General features: G+C 50.3%; 3 protein-coding genes across 6 annotated transcripts in view; 1 reads left to right on the top strand and 2 right to left on the bottom strand.

The window, feature by feature from the left end:
• LOC114795533 (vesicle-fusing ATPase-like) overlaps window positions 1-889 on the bottom strand; it is an 11,857-nt gene extending 10,968 nt beyond the window's left edge. For 2 of the 4 annotated variants that reach the window (XR_003750523.1, XM_028988927.1), the window contains exons 1-2: window positions 783-889; window positions 66-151 (exon numbers count right to left, since the gene is read on the bottom strand). Coding sequence is in view for 1 of the 4 variants with exons in the window: in XM_028988927.1 (XP_028844760.1) it covers window positions 66-151; window positions 783-794 (98 nt within the window). In the remaining 3 variants the exon portion in view is untranslated. Of the gene's footprint in view, window positions 1-65; window positions 152-782 lie in introns of those variants that run through there. The other 2 variants (XR_003750525.1, XR_003750524.1) reach the window with 1 other exon arrangement.
• A 3,093-nt stretch (window positions 890-3,982) lies between these two features.
• Window positions 3,983-6,318, top strand: cdk5r1b (cyclin dependent kinase 5, regulatory subunit 1b (p35)). The gene is made up of 2 exons (XM_028988928.1): window positions 3,983-4,131; window positions 4,429-6,318. The coding sequence occupies exon 2, from the start codon at window positions 4,564-4,566 to the stop codon at window positions 5,467-5,469; it is 906 nt and encodes a 301-aa protein (XP_028844761.1). The 5' UTR covers window positions 3,983-4,131; window positions 4,429-4,563; the 3' UTR covers window positions 5,470-6,318.
• A 1,332-nt stretch (window positions 6,319-7,650) lies between these two features.
• Window positions 7,651-16,098, bottom strand: part of myo1d (myosin 1D) — a 37,506-nt gene continuing 29,058 nt past the window's right edge. Inside the window, exons 19-22 of the mRNA XM_028988414.1 lie at window positions 15,056-15,160; window positions 14,852-14,965; window positions 13,501-13,655; window positions 7,651-8,760 (exon numbers count right to left, since the gene is read on the bottom strand). Of these exons, the coding sequence (XP_028844247.1) occupies window positions 8,604-8,760; window positions 13,501-13,655; window positions 14,852-14,965; window positions 15,056-15,160 (531 nt within the window). The 3' untranslated portion in view covers window positions 7,651-8,603. The remainder of the gene's footprint in view (window positions 8,761-13,500; window positions 13,656-14,851; window positions 14,966-15,055; window positions 15,161-16,098) is intronic.

Below are 16,098 nucleotides of genomic sequence, written 5' to 3'. Positions count from 1 at the left end.
AACAATAATGAAGAAACGTGTCTCCTGAGGGGACCATCAGTGACCAGGTCCTCGGGGAAACTCACTGTCCAGACTGGAGGTCCTTCTCGCTGGCCACAGCACAGTTGGTCAGCGAGAGCTCGTCTGTCGGGCAGCGCGCCACTTGCATGGTCTGGAGGAGGAGAGGGAACAGGGGTCAAAGGTCACAATCGGGCCCTCAGGAGACTTCCAGGTCATTTGCTGCTTCGTTAGGGAAGAAACCACTAGTCTGTTTCTCAATTGAACGCACGTCCCATAATTTATTTTTACGAATGTAGATTAGCGGAAAGTACGACGTTTTGGATGGTGAAGGTAGCCTAGTGGACACTGCAGACAAGACACTTAACCTGAGAGGTGACAGGAGGGGACAGGGTGAAACAGAAGGGGGGGGGGGGGGGGGGGGGGGCAGAACGGGAGGGGACAGGGCGGGGACCGGGCGGAACGGGGCGGGGATAGGAGGGAACAGTGTGGGGACAGGACAGGAACCTGTAAAATCTTTTATTAGTAAAAGGGTCTTCCGTCTGGGATGAACCCAGTTTCAGGTACGAGAGGAGTCTCCGGAGAGACGCGTCCGCGGGTTCCATGGTGAAATAAGTGAGAAGCCGCGTGTAAATTGTTCTCCTGTCGGTCAGGAGACGCGGCTGAACTTCCGGGCTGCTGACGCGTCAAACCTGCCGGACATTTCCCACAATGCCCCACGAACAAAGAAACAACGGCTAAAAGTGCAGGCAAGATTTACGTAAAACCGCTGAAAGATACTTTACCCGGGCCGCCATTCTCGTGGATTTCTGCGGGTTTTGATGCTCAGCTGCTTCTGGTGGACGTCGGCAGGGAAAGTTCCTGCAAATCGACAGCTGACCGCTGACAGCCAACCAGCGGACAGCAAAAAGCTGACAGCCAATCAGCGGAGAGACGAAGCTGACAGCCAATCAACGGAGAGACGAAGCTGACAGCCAATCAACGGAGAGACGAAGCTGACAGCCAATCAACGGAGAGACGAAGCTGACAGCCAATCCGCGAAGCGGCGCGCAACGGGCTGTCGCTCCGAACATGTTGGTAGTCGTCATAATAAAAGTATAACGCATAAAGAAATTCTTATAAATTCTACATAAAAATAAACTTAACATTGATATTAAATATTATAATAAATTATTTTTTAAATATGACTAATTTAGCCCATGTGGCGGTGCGTTTCTTGGTATCTGGGTAAAGGAACCAGTCCGGTAGATCCGCTGTGGCGCCCCCTAACGAGAGCCGCCAATGTTCTTTGTTATATCTGTTTTCATGCATTGAATGTTTAAATAGCTTATTTTGATATTAGATAAACATTTGTTGAAATAAAGATCCACACTCAAGGCAGTTTGGAAAACCATTTTTATTGCCAACTCATCTGACCATCAGATGTATGCGGCAGGAACCTGATATCAAAAAATTGCAGCACTGCGGCATTAGCATGGAAACGGTGAAAAAGTGGAAATTGTGCGGTTGCTAGGAGACCAGCATCTGGCCAATATTTTGCTCTTAATCCAAAAAGAGGTACGAGCCGTGGGGCGGAGCGGACCTGACCTGCCAACGCCGTGCCACGGATTCCACAGGGCAGTAGATTCTACAGGCAGAATTCCATCTACCCAAGCTGCCAAACACAGGAAATGATCTTTGCATATTCATGAAAACATTGAGAAAAGGCAGACGACTGGAACCAGGGGGGGTCCGCTGCAGAGCCCAGGAAGGGCTCATTCGGAGGCATTTTGGAGCTTTTACAGGATCGCTGATCATGGCTGTAATTCCCTGATTGCCTTATTCTGGCTTCTACAAGAGAAACTGGACAAAAACAGAGGAGGAGATGGTTTTGTTGAAGGAAAGTACAAAAAAAAAAAAAAAAAAAAAAAAAAAAACTATTCCTGCTGCAGGTTTGATTTCCCTCATTTACACATAAAAAAGGTCCATATGTTGGTCCAGCCGCTGTTAGAGAAAAGACACACACAGAGAATTTGTGGTGTTGGGAAAAATAAACCTGTAGAGTTTATTTTGTAGTTAATGAAAGTCTCACCGACGTCAGCTTCTTGGCGAGTCGACCATTTTGCTCACGTTCTGAATGGTCTCCAGCGCCGCCTCGTACATTTTATCCACCGGAGACTCCCTCACCCTGATCCAAGATCCCTACAGCGGCACAACGCGCCCACAATTAGACATATTTACATTTACATTTGCAGCATTTACCAGACGGCCTTATCCAGAGCGACTTACAAGGGACAGTCCCCCCCTGGAGCAACTTAGGGTTAAGTGTCTTGCTCAGGGACACAATGGAGGTAAGTGGGATTTGAACCTGGGTCTCCTGAGTGTGTTACCCACTAGGCTTAGGCTTAGGGTTAACTTAGGGTTAAGTGTCTTGCTCAGGGACACAATGGAGGTAAGTGGGATTTGAACCTGGGTCTCCTGAGTGTGTTACCCACTAGGCTACTACCACCCTACAAATGCGTTCAATGTCACCAACCATTTCCGTTTTATTAAGGTGTATCCATATAATTGGCCCACCCTGTATTTAACAGTGCTTGGTGAGCAGTGGGCACCACGACAGGCGCCCGGGGAGCAGTGTGTGGGGACGGGACCTTCATCAAGGGGACCTCAGTGGCACCTTCGCAGTTCGGGATTCGAACCGGCAACCTTCCGATTATGGGGCCGCTTCCTTAACCGCTAGGCCACCACTGGCCCTGGAACATTAACCCTATCTTTAAGATTATAGGAAATAAACAGTATAAAACTATAAAGTACTGAATTACTTTAGCAGTTGATATTGTTGCCTGTTGAGTCTTTTTTTTATTAAATCCTGAAATTAAGTGGTTAAGAGTGAGGCTATATGAACTTCGGGATTTAATATAAATAGGGCAGTGGTGGCCCATAGAAGTGGACACGTAATCGGAAGGTTGCCGCTTTGAATCTCAGTCTGCCAAGGTGCCACTGAGGTCCCCTTGACGAAGGTCCCGTCCCCACACACTGCTCCCCGGGTGCCTGTTGTGGTGCCCACTGCTCACCAAGGGTGATGGTTAAATACAGAGGACACGTTTCACAATGTTCACAGCAGCTCACCAGGCCCTGAGCGGCGGTTACAGCAGCCAGGATGCTGAACTCCTTCATCCACACAGCCTCCTCATCATCATCACACAAGAAACGAGTCTGTTGTCAGCAGACAATGACACAGCACAATATAAAATAATAACATTTTCATAGAATAATTAATGACTGACTAACAAAAAGTAACATGAATGGCATAAAAGCAAAACATTATGCCATTACATTCATGATCACTATGACAGTGACGTCATGCATGTGTATGTACAGCGTATTAATAAAGCATTTGGATTAAATGCATAGAAAGAACAGCGGCGACAAACACGGACTCACCCAGTGAGTGCGGAACCTGGATGGACGCGTCGCAGTCATTGCCGAAGAGGGACTGCGCTCTCTGGAACTCCGCAGCCCCCTCCGCCATGTTCGTGTCTTTTACACGCCGCGCATGCGCAGAAGCAAGCATGAGTCGGCTGAGCATGATGGGATTTGTAGTTGTGTCTCCCTAATGGCGAGTTACCAAAGCACAGAAATACTTTTTACGTTATTGTGGAACGTCGTCGGTCCGAAAATATGAATAACCGCAAGTGCGTATGTCCTACGTGCATATAAAATGTTATAAATCAAATCTACCGACAGGCCACGGATACCACTTTATTGAGACTGACGTCGACCGGTTCATATAAACAGGCACCTGATAAAACAACAAACCCGTGAGTCTGTAGTTTTCTGTCCCGCCGGCAGCAGGGGGCGCAGCACCGCCGCTCCGCCAGCAGGGGGCGCAGCACCGCCCGCCACCAGCAGGGGGCGCAGCACCACCCGCCACCATCAGGGGGAGCAGCGCCACTCCGGCAGCAGGGGGCGCAGCACCGCCCGCCACCAGCAGGGGGCGCAGCACCGCCGCCGCTCCGGCAGCATCCAGCGTCGAGCATCCTGTATCCCCACCATCAGCACCACGGCGGCGCCCAGCCGCGTCCTTTATCAGCGGAGATCCCGCTCCGGCTCGACGCGCAGCGGATCGGACGCCGGGCAGCGACGCGCAGTGCGGTGAGTACCGGAGCCGCGTCCGAACCCCGCGGAGCTCCGCGGTTCCGGGAAGCGGGCGCAGGTGGGTTTTTCAGCAGCGCGGACCGGAACGAAACACGGGGACGGGTTCCAGGTCTCCATTTTACCGCTGAAGATGGAGACGTTTTACTCCCTGTCCTGCTTTTAAAGCGGAGTTTAAATGGCGGAGCGCACATGACATTCGGCACAAGGACGAATCCTCTCCAGACGTTCCTTCATCACCTCCAGATCTAAATGGTGTCGTTTTGCCTCTTTTTTAATTTTTTATTTTTTTTGCAGACTGGGCTGAATCGGCTGGAAACGCTGGACAGTGATCCGTCCCCGGCCTGGTTTTGGATGCGTGGGACGACCAGCTAGCCCTCAGGTGTCCTCCTGCGGCCATCACTTTAACATCGGGGACCTTCCGCTGCCACCATGGGAACCGTGCTGTCCCTCTCGCCCAGCTACCGCAAGGCCGCCCTGTTCGAGGACGGCCCGGCCGCGGTGGGCCACTACACGGCCGTGCAGAACAGCAAGAACGCCAAGGACAAGAACCTGAAGCGCCACTCGCTCATCAACGTGCTGCCGTGGAAGCGCATCGTGGCCGTCTCCGCCAAGAAGAAGGGTTCCAAGAAGGTGCAGCCCAACGCCGCCTACCAGAACAACGTGGCCCACCTGAACAGCGAGAACCTGAAGAAGTCGCAGTCGTGCGCCAACCTCTCCACCTTCGCCCAGGACCCGAGCGCCAGCCCGGCGAAGAGCGGCACCGGCGCCGCGTCCTCGGCCAAGAAGGCGCCGCCCTCCGGCGCCAATGTGGCCCCCGGGACCCCCAAGCGCGTGATCGTCCAGGCGTCAACCAGCGAGCTGCTGCGCTGCCTGGGCGAGTTCCTGTGCCGCCGGTGCTACCGGCTGAAGCACCTGTCCCCCACCGACCCGGTGCTGTGGCTGCGCAGCGTGGACCGCTCGCTCCTGCTGCAGGGCTGGCAGGACCAGGGCTTCATCACCCCCGCCAACGTGGTCTTCGTCTACATGCTGTGCCGGGACGTGGTGCCGTCGGAGGTGGCCGCGGAGCACGAGCTGCAGGCCGTCCTGCTCACCTGCCTCTACCTGTCCTACTCCTACATGGGCAACGAGATCTCCTACCCGCTCAAGCCCTTCCTGGTGGAGAGCTCCAAGGAGACCTTCTGGGACCGCTGCCTGTCCATCATCGAGCTGATGAGCGGCAAGATGCTGAAGATCAACTCCGACCCGCACTACTTCACGCAGGTCTTCGCCGACCTGAAGAACGAGAGCCAGAAGGAGGAGGAGAGGAGCCGGCTGCTGATCGGCCTGGACCGGTGAGGGGCGGGCGGCCCGGCCGGGTGCTGCTCCGCCTTCAGACGGGCACCCGAGGGTGGGGAGGGTTCCGACATTTATACTTAATAACAGGGACAAAGCGGTATTGCACTGAGGACGAAGACATGAGCGTCCCTGCCGACGGTGGGCTGGTGAACTGGTTCTGTGGCGGAGGGAGGGGCCTGCATATGTAAAAATATGAAGAAGTGGGCGGAGCTTCGCGGCCCTCCCCCCTTTTTATTTACAGGTAGAAAACAATAAGTGACTGCACGCGCTTTTTCCACCATTTTCTCTCCTTCCCATCTGAATGTGGATCTCGGCGGCGCCCATGTTTATAGAACGCTCCCGCGCTCGTGGATCTAGTTCCTTTAGCTCTGCCTGCTAATATCACATTTTTATTTTGAGTGTTTTTCTGTGCTTCTTTGTGTCTGGTCGCAGGTTTAGATTTTGAGTAAAAAAGTCCCCGGTGGAAATGAAGATTGTGGCGGTTGCGGGGGGAGGGCGGGGCTTAGACCGCGCACGCAGGGTCAAATCTGAACGTCACCACGGGATCTGCACCGGTGGCTGCTGGGGGTCCGGGGGCGGGGTTTCTTTATCTACAGCGCATGCTTTCTTTTCTGTAGTTATGCTTCTCCCTTGGCTTTGCTAGAAATGGATAGAAAAGGCATAAAAAGTCAAAAAAATAAAAATGAATAAATACAAATATCAGTGTCTCATGTACAGATGTGGCTTCGTGCTGAAATGCCAATTTGACTGTTGAATGAAAGATGTCCCTGGACGATGGTGTGGAGAAATGGACGGTGGAAGGGGGTTTCTGTGAAGTACCATGGCGGGGTTCTGGTCTGAAGGTGTGGTTGGTTGGTTGGTTGGTTGGATGGGTGGGTTGGTTGGTGGTTTGGGTGGGTGGTTTGGTTGGTTGGGTGGGTGCTTGGGTTGGCTGGGTGGTTTGGGTTGGTTGGTTGCTTGGCTGGGTGGGTTGGTTTGCTTGTTGATTGGTTGGTTGGGTGGGTGGGTGTGTGGGTTGGCTGGGTAGGTTGGTTTGTTTGTTGATTGGTTGGTTGGGTGGGTTGGTTTGTTTGTTGATTGGGTTGGTTGGTTGGGTGGGTGGGTTGGTTTGTTGATTGGTTGGTTGGGTTGGCTGGTTGGGTGGGTGGGTTGGTTTGTTGATTGGTTGGTTGGTTGGGTTGGCTGGTTGGTTGGGTGTCATTGGAGGGCGGTCTTTTTTTTTATGAACATGTGGTGATAACGTGCCATTATTTTTCACGCGCATCAACAAGTAGTTGAGGAAAAAACACAAAGTGAAAATAATTGACTTTTTTTCCTGTATTTTACTGCAAATTTATTTGTAGATTTAAAACAATCAGCATTAAAAAAGAGTCACTTTGCATGTGTGTGTGTGTGTGTGGGAGAGAGAGTGGTTGTTTTTATTTATTGGAAATAAGGGGTGGGGCTTAAAGGGGATGCTATACAGTACAGGGTTCAATTTTTTTTTTGGGGGGGGGTCATTAAAAAAATTGTAATCGACATTTTTCGGTTGATTTATGATTATTTTTCTTTATTTTTGTACTGTGATGAAAATAAAATGCACCGATTGTTCCAGATATGCATCTGACGGTCACTTTCTCCATCACACACACACACACACACAGTTTGAAGAAATTTGTAATCTCTGTTTAATCTGCCTCCTAATCTGCCTCCGATGGGATGATTCTAATGTTCTGAAGTGGAACATGATGAGGCGGAGCTCGGGTCACTGTAGCACCGCCAGGGGTGACATGCACTCTGCTGGCCGCGGTGGGACGGCGGTGGCGTCAGGGCTCTAGACGCCGACCACATTTCTCATCGTGTGACCAAAAACACTCGCACTTCTCATTCAGGCATTCTTTTTATTTCCTTTGTTTCAGATCAGTGAAGTACTTTAGGCACCAAGATACCTTTCTTGTAGAATTGTGCTTCAAATGAAGAACCAGATTGTTAAATAATCATTTATAAGTCAATAAAAAAAGTGTAAAACTGTGTTGTGAAATGCGATGCAGTTGAAAGTTTGCTAAGACCCCTGTGGTGGCCTGAATGTCTAAATCCGCCCCAAAGCAGCCAGCACAGACAGCAGGATCAGACGTGCTCTGACGTCGGGGCGTGACACATGAACAGCTGTGGGTGAGGAGGAATGAACACAGGCTCCATGAAGCGAGTGAATCAAATTTTTAATTCCAACGACTGAATGCATTAATAAAGGAATACATGACACGTTGATCCCGATCTGCGACTTGTTTCCCTTTGATCGGCTCTCGTGGAGAAGCTCTGAACGATCCTCAGAAATGTTCTTCATAAATATGCAGAATACAAAATTAGGCGCATATATATATATATATATATATATATATATATATATATATATATATGAACAAACTACAGGCTGCAAATTGAGGACAAAACACGATGTTGCTGACAGGCACAATGACGGGTCTGGTACAGGGGGGTGGATTCAAATAATAAAATAATAAAAATCATCATGACACAGGACTCAGAACACCCTCGTCGTGAAAACACAAAACAAAACTACGATTATGTACAATTATAAACCAATAAATTACTGATTCGTTAAAAACATTAATATTTACTTTCTGAAACACAAGGCTGGTCGGTTGGAGGGAACAATTCTTATTAAATATAAAATCTGAAGGGCAGCGTCACACACAGGGAAAATTAAGGCACCGCGGTACATTTGGTTCAACTTCCTGTTTCTCGCCCCGCCCCGCCCCAGTTTCCCTGATAAAAACGTGGACGCAGTGCAGCTCGGGGGGTCTCCGGGACTGGAGTTGAGGGCCACTGGTCTAAAATGGTGTGTGTGTGTGTGTGTGTGTGTGTGTGTGTGTGAGGCAGTCTGAACATGAAGGATGCGCTCAACACATCCTTTTTCACCACACACACACACACACACACACACACACACACACTTGATTTTGGACGCTTTTGGAAGAACAATCGACAGTAATTAGAGGAAAGGTCTCCTGTCCTTTGGCTCCCGTGGGTGAAGCAGCAGCAGAGCGAGTGCCTGAGCGCTGAGGGTCGGGGTTCTTTATGGCCTAGATTCAGGTTTATGGCTTCAGACGGGACGACGCGCTTCGTCCCTCCGCCCATCAGTTCGCGGGAACCGACAGGATGTAGCCGGAGCGACTCTTGGCGAAGTCGGGCTGGGATTGGTTGATCTTGGGCTCCACCACGATGGTGCACTTCCTCCCGTTCATGCTGCACTGGATGGGGCTGCTGATGTTCACCTGCAGCTTCCTCCTCTCACTGCAGGGACACAGACACCAGAGTGTGTGTTCTGTTATTAATTTGTGTGTGTGTGTGTGTGTCATCCTGGTCACAACCATTTCCCACAATTCCCTCTCCCTCCACGGTTTGAAGGAATAATGCACTGAATGTGTGTATCGTCCTTCTATTGTGCGAATATCTGTGTTTGTTTGTGTACGCGTGTCTCTTGTGTGCATTACTGTCCATAATCATTATTAAAGAGATAAATCAATGCACGAGAAATATGTGTGTGTGTGTGTGTGTGTGTGTGTGTGTTTATCCGACCTGTCTGCACATGAAGCAGGCAGCAGAACAATCATCATCATCATCATCACCCAGCTGCCTTCATCCACCCCATCCACGACCCAGACGGGTGTGTTGTCAGACTCCGTACATTACAGTTAACAAGGCTGGTTACCATGACGACAACATGGACTCGCCCATCTGTCACAGCCGGTTCTGCCAAAACATCTCAGTGCCGCGCAGCACAGACAAAAGCAGAAAAAATGGCGACCACAGGTGAGGACGAGGTTCACACGCTGAATGTAGAATACGTAAAACAGACAGAACATGCTCACGCCTTGATGCAATCTGTGCAATATTCAAATTGGCGACTATATGAATGCTCATTCACATCATTTTTTATATTAATACATTGGAAAATGATTAGCTCTTTCGGTGCAACTAAAACCACCCAAAGGCTGAAAATAAGTAGATAATAATGAGCCAAAACTGCATCAGAATGTAAACCGAGTCCACAGAGACGTATAATCCCGCCGTCTCCCGCTCCATCTCGGAGGCCGGAGTCCAGACAGCCCTGCGCTTCCTACTGGAAAATCGATCCTGCCCCAGCAAGGGTGCCCTTCACGCCGCCTGACCGAAACTCCCCACTGAGCCCTGCAGCCACACTCTTATCCAGGGGAAGAGGAGGAGGAGGAGGAAGAAAAGAGCAGACAGACGAGTTTAGACCGAGGAGAAAATTGTGCATCAGCATTTCCAATAAAGCTACAAGGAGCCTGTATGTACTGTCTGTGTTTGAGGGAGAAACAGGCAGGTTCATCAATACACACACACACACCACTGGTAAAAACCACTGGTACACGCATCTAAACACACACACAGTCGACAGAAAGACAGAATTATCTGGCTCCATCTATAGCATCTGCCCAGTATGCAAATGAGCATCTACTGCAGAAATACAACCAGCCAATAAGCGACGAGCAAAGAGCCCGAGCCTCACATCTCTGCATTCATCACGACTTCGTCCAGTGTGTCTGTCGGGGTAGGCCACGACATACGAAGCGGTGCGCGCCGTACAGAACAGTCTGTTCTCCGCACAATCCTCTTAAAGAGGCGGTCAGAAAACGCATCGATCAAAGCCACAGGCTGAGCGGCGAGAACGAAGAAGCAGAACGCCTGGGCCGGGGGGTGCAAACGGACGATAAAAGCGAACTGATTCCAGGCAGCTATAGGACGCCAGACTGAAATATGAGAAAAAATGGCTCCCAGAAAGGTCCTCCTGGCCCCACCAGCTGTGGAAGGAGCTCCCGGGTGCACCAACGCACCTTCAGGGCCCTCATTTCAAGGGACTGAGGACGATGTTACCGGATGGAAAGTGAATGACATGGTGACACAGTCAACCATCCCCACCCGGGGAGCAGTGTGCGGGGACCTCGATCACGGTTCGGGCCCCTAACTTGATTACTATCGCTTATCCACAAAAAGTGTGACTTCACAAGCCCCAGGAGGTGCAGCCAAACTGTGGTGGATACCCACAATTCCACGCTGCATAAATAGAAGAGTCCCGTCACGGTGTGAGGATGGTGTGAGCTCAGCTCGGGGCTCTCAGTAGCGGCCACCGTTACGGTTTTCTGTGGTGAGAGCACCTCAGGAGCGTCCTTCAGTGGTCTGTGAAGGAATGATGGCGCGAGGGACTGGCGTGAGAATGGGAGGGTGGGAAAGGATGAACCCCGTGTTTATGAGTGGCGGTAAATCCTGGAACAGAGCGAGGACGGTGTGGGGCGGGGTGATGCGGTGAAACAGCAATGCAGGGGTGGAACGGAAAGTAGGTCGCATGCAACTTCTGTGCATGTGCGCTAAGGCTGGCCGCATAATCCATACTATTGATTCATTTCCACGGTGAAACATGTCCTCAGTATTTAACCGGGGAGCAGGGCGTGGGGACGGTACCTTGGTCAAGGGGATCCTGGTGACACCCTGGCAGTTCAGGATTCCGCTAGGCCACCGCTGCCCTCACATCAAGTTACTTCACACTAATTTCCTGCATGAATATCAACGAAGTGCATATGGTGAAGCATGCGTGTCCTGGGACCGCCATCATTAGCACGTGTTCAACACACACTTCACCGCGGAACATTTGTAGATCGTATTCAGCATTCAGTTCAAATATAAAGCAGCGGTGTGGAAGCTGAGGGGAACCAGAAGATTGATGGTCATCCTGGCTTGGAAACGGACAGGTGAAATGACCCCTCGCTTTATCGCCCGGTTTTGGAGACCACAGTTGCATCTTCTCGGTGTATTTCTTGTACCTGGATTTTCCGAGTAATACCTAACTGGGAGAAATAAAACCCAACTTACTACCACCGTGTCCCTGAGTCTCCAGGGGGACTGTCCCTCTCAGTATGGATAAGGGCATCTGTGCTTTTGTTTACATGTAAACAGAAAGGGTGGTAGTGTCCTAGCGTGTAACACACTCGACTATGAACCAGAAGACCCAGGTTCAAACCCCACTTACTCCCATCGTGTCCCTGAGCAGGACACTTAACCCTGAGTGTCTCCAGGGGGGGGACTGTAACTACTGGTTGTAAGTCGCTCTGGATAAGGACATCTGGTAAATGCTGTAAATGTAAAATGTAAGAAACTGGAGCAGCGAATGACGAGCAGAACAACAGGCGGAGCTTGTTGTGGACTTTAGGTCATGACGCCTGGTAATAGCTGAACCATCCAGCATGGACTTGTTGGTTACTATGGTAACCGCATCTGCAGCATGGAGGCGTGAGAGGCAGGGAGGGAGGACGGATCGGGTGGGGCAGGACTCCTTGCTGGAGGAGACGTGTTCAGCAGTTCAGCAGAGTGAGGCTGTCCAGACTCGCGTTGCCAGATCTGCCTGCTGCTGGCAGCATTTCCGCGGTAGAGCGAGTCGACACTTACACGCTCGGCGCTATTAAAGCTGAACCGTTAATTACATTACAAGCAACGCACACTCCCCATCAGCCACCTGTCTGAGGTCAGTACAAAAAAAAACAAGCCGAACCTCAAAATATTCATTTGAAGAATCATAGATATCAGGCTAAAACAGATATTACAAGATTCCCTGAGAAGATGGGGGGGTTAATAACTCATCTGCACATTCCTACTTACTAAGCAAATAACTAAAGAAGAAGAAAGAAAAAAAAGGAGGTTAAGTTGAGGTGAAGGGTTGGGTTTAGTGTGAAGCAGGTTTAGTTGTCTCAATGGGATTAAGATCAGGGCTTTGACTTGGCCATTCCAGGACTCTCCACTTCTTAGTTTTTCGCCAGTCCTTGGTGGATTTGCTGGTATGCTTTGGGTCATTGTCATGTTGCAGTATCCAGTTCCGCTTCACATGTTCTTCAAGCACCCTCTGACACACAGTAGAATTCACGATGGATTCTGTGATGGTGAGCTGACAAAAATATCTTCCTCAAAAATTCACTCTCAGCCTCCTTCCAACTCATTTACACTCAGATCCTGCACACTCACACACACACACGTCTACCCCTCCTCTACTCTCTCACACTTCCTGTACCCCCATCCTCTCTGCGGCAGTGTCCATTATTTTCCCAGTTTCAAGACAGGTGGACCCCACCAGGCCAGGCCAGCATGTGAGTGTGTATGAAGCCGAGCTCTGAACTGATGATCTTCCCAGCGGTTCCCCGCGTAGATCTTCCGTCTCCTTCCGTAAGGAGAACCCGTCGCCCGGAGCACATGCTACCTGCCAGTACTGTATGGGCGTGGCGCACGGCAGCAGAGAAGCGCGGAACATTCCGCAGGCGGAGCGCAGGGATGCGGCGGCTCTAAATTTAGAGCAAAGACCCTGGCGCCTTAAATATTTCATCCGCACAGCTGCAGAAACGAGGGGAGTGTGGAAGAGGGAGGGACGGGCGGAGATGAAAGAGAAGCGGGAGTGTTCCACACACACACACACACACACACACAGTTACTTGTTCGACGCATAAAAGGATGAGTTTGTCCTTTGCGTCACCACAGATAAGAGGGTTATGTTCTTACTCACACGTGGTGTGAAGTGAGGATGGAGGTTTTATTTTTATTCAGCGTTAAAGTCGCCGTCCAAAATTGGGGTGTTAATTAAAGTCACGAAGAACCTCCTGTTCCATCATCGAGTGGCAAAACATTCTTCTGGAGTTTGGTTAATCAGACCTGACAGAATGTTCCGCGTGAACAAGGTTTAAAAAGCACCAGAAAGCTAAAGCTGCGCGGCCACTCTTGGCCAAATTCCAGATCTTGGCTGATTCCAGATCAGCAGGATTGACAGAGGGAGATGAAGGTGAAGGTTAAATGTGTGTCTGCGGGGACAACACTCACATCTGCATGTATGAAGCAGCAGGCCATCCATCACTTGGACAGATGCAGACAGCGAGGGTGAGAGAGGAGAGGCGGAGGTGTGTTGGTGTATTCAGTCCTACAGGCTACAGTTGAAAGTGTGTGTGTGTGTGTGAGTGTGTGTGTGTGTAATGGTACCTTTTGAAGTGGCTGAGCAGGGTGCCCACCAGTTCTCCAATGCGGCTCTCGCCCAGGGGCGTCATTCCCTGCAGGCAAACGACCAGATCCCGACTGTCCTTAGTGTGGAAGACGACCAGTTGGTCCTTCGCTGGAGACACGCTGACCCCTGTCAGCTGCACAGGAGAGGAGAGGACAATCTTAATTCCTGCAAGACATTCCCACGTTCTTCTGCCACCTCTGGCTTTAAACCCACTTTATTTCCTCCTTCTGCACCAGCGGAGGGGGCGGCGGTGACCTAGCGGGTAATCGGAAGCCTGAACTCGAATCCCGAGTAAAGAACCGTCCCCACACGACGCGTCCACTGCGTCCACGTTCAATAGTTCGTTAGGAAAAATCAGTTCAGCTGCCGAAAATAAAGTGGATTCAGCCAAAGTCTCGGTACCAGCGGTGGGTAGAGTAGCCCGAAACTTTACGAGTGCAAGTAGTCATCCAAAAAATGACTAGTTTACTAACCACCTCTGCTCGGTACCAATAACCAACTGGCTGCCGGATTTTCTTATATTCAGATCGGTACGAAAGTGTCTTCAGGAAAACGATTCGCCGCAATCCCACAATATACAAATGCGTTGAAAGGACACTTTTAGAAGATGAGAGAAGATCACCCGACGGGGCAAGGTTGAGGGGTCAGAGGTGAGTGGTGAATGTGCGCTGTGGTGGGATGGTGGAGCTTCTCAGAGGAAGTGATTCACGGTTACATAACTCCGGAGAACAAAGGAGCAGCAGGACATGGAGAAGAAAAGCACATCTGTAATGACGCTGTGTCATTCGAACCTCCTAACGACGAGTCAAGAAACTAGAGGTCTTCATTAAAACCACGAATTACCGAAGCACGCGTACGCCGGTGTACATGAGGACAAAAAGCAGAAGAAGGAAGAAGGAGGAAGGAACACAAACATCAACAGAAGGATCCTGTGGGGGGAGCTCATCTGTGCACACGTCTCAGCGACGGCAGACATCAGCTGATCCTCCACCTGAACTGTTGTCATGGCAACCCCGTCTCCTGGGACGTCGGCATGACAACAGAGGAGAGTGAATGGATGCAGCCGGGAGGCGGGAGGTGTGCAGATTCTGCGGCGCCGGGTAACCGGTGGCTCTCCGGTGACCCACTGCCTTGTGGTCCCGGACCCCGGCTACGCGGACCAGGCGACCTTCTCTCTCTCTCTCTCGCTCTCTCTCTCTCTCTCTCTCTCTCTTTTCAGCCTCTCTCTGTTAATAACACTGCCGTTTAATCCCCTGAACTACACACAGCTTTTGGTTTATGGGCTAAAACCAACTCAGTGGTTCGTGACTGAAGATGTCTGCCTCTTACGTTGTACAGTGGGATTGTTTTCATGGGTTTGTATTGCCGCAGGGGGTCCATCTTGTACAGATGGCGGTCGGTGATGAACACTGCTCGGTCCTCAGCTTTATGGAAGCGGTTGATCTGTAGGACACAGAAACCCCGCAACACATTTTTAGAAGATGGTCCCATATGGGGCTGTGTGCTGGCAACACGACCGTATCTCTTACGTACCTTACGCACGTTGGAGGAGAAGAGAACCCTCATGAACTTGTCCTTTCGCTGAAGGTCACTGGAAACCAGGGTGAAGGAAGATGCTTTCTCCGGACTGTCCTTCTTCTACACAAGCAAAGATATTTTGAACTCAACATGAATAAAGGCAGAACTGGGAGATCAATCTGTTGCCAGATCCTATCCTATTGTAGCAGCAGTTTAGAACTAGCAGATTCTGAGAAAAAATTGTCATATGCGCACAATTTCTATTCTGTCCATTAAAAAAAAGTGAAGTGATACACAGCAGCACAGCACACGGTGCACATTTAACCCATCACCCTTGGTGAGCAGTGGGCAGCCATGACAGGCGCCCGGGGAGCAGTGTGTGGGGACGGTGCTTTGCTCAGTGGCACCTCAGTGGCACCTTGGCGGATCGGGATTCGAACCGGCAACCTTCTGATTACGGGGACGCTTCCTTAACTGCTAGGTCACCGCCTCCCCAATAAGCCACCACTGCCTCAATCCCCCAATATTATAGTGTATAATGCAACTTTTACCTACAGGTTTGTAAAAAGCACCTCTGGGCTGAACAGCGCCTCTACCTGTGTGAGTGCAGGCCGGTCCCAACACTGAACAGCCCAGAATTTACAGCTTTACTGTAAAACGGGCTCTTTCTGAGTCTGATGGCGATGCTGCGTACGATTACTCTTCGCGTCTTCCGTACACCTTCATCAGTGATGTAAAGGGACATGACAAGACTGTGCTGATGAAACTACATGATTGTACATTATGGGATTTTTGGAACTGTTGATCGAGGGTAAAAGTACGGTACAAATACGATAATTATGGTCAGACTGGTCATTTATGCTTGTCTTCTGTGAAGACTGGACCATGGTGGCAAGCAGGCCACTTGGATCGATAGAAAATCTCTTTCTGAGTTTAGATAAAAAGTCAGATAAAAAGTTCAAGTTAGACTAAATTTAACCTTTGTAATATCTTTTAATTTATTTAGTAACATCTGCGGTCATAAGCACGATCAAGCATATAGATATAGACTGAAACCC

Source organism: Denticeps clupeoides, chromosome 8 (genome assembly GCF_900700375.1).
Source record: "Denticeps clupeoides chromosome 8, fDenClu1.1, whole genome shotgun sequence".
In the NCBI taxonomy this organism is placed as follows: domain Eukaryota; kingdom Metazoa; phylum Chordata; class Actinopteri; order Clupeiformes; family Denticipitidae; genus Denticeps; species Denticeps clupeoides.
This window is presented reverse-complemented; position numbering and strand designations above follow the sequence as displayed.

Bases quoted from the DNA above. Each gene is read 5' to 3' on its own strand.
- cdk5r1b (XM_028988928.1), top strand. From the start codon at position 4,564: ATGGGAACCGTGCTGTCCCTCTCGCCCAGCTACCGCAAGGCCGCCCTG.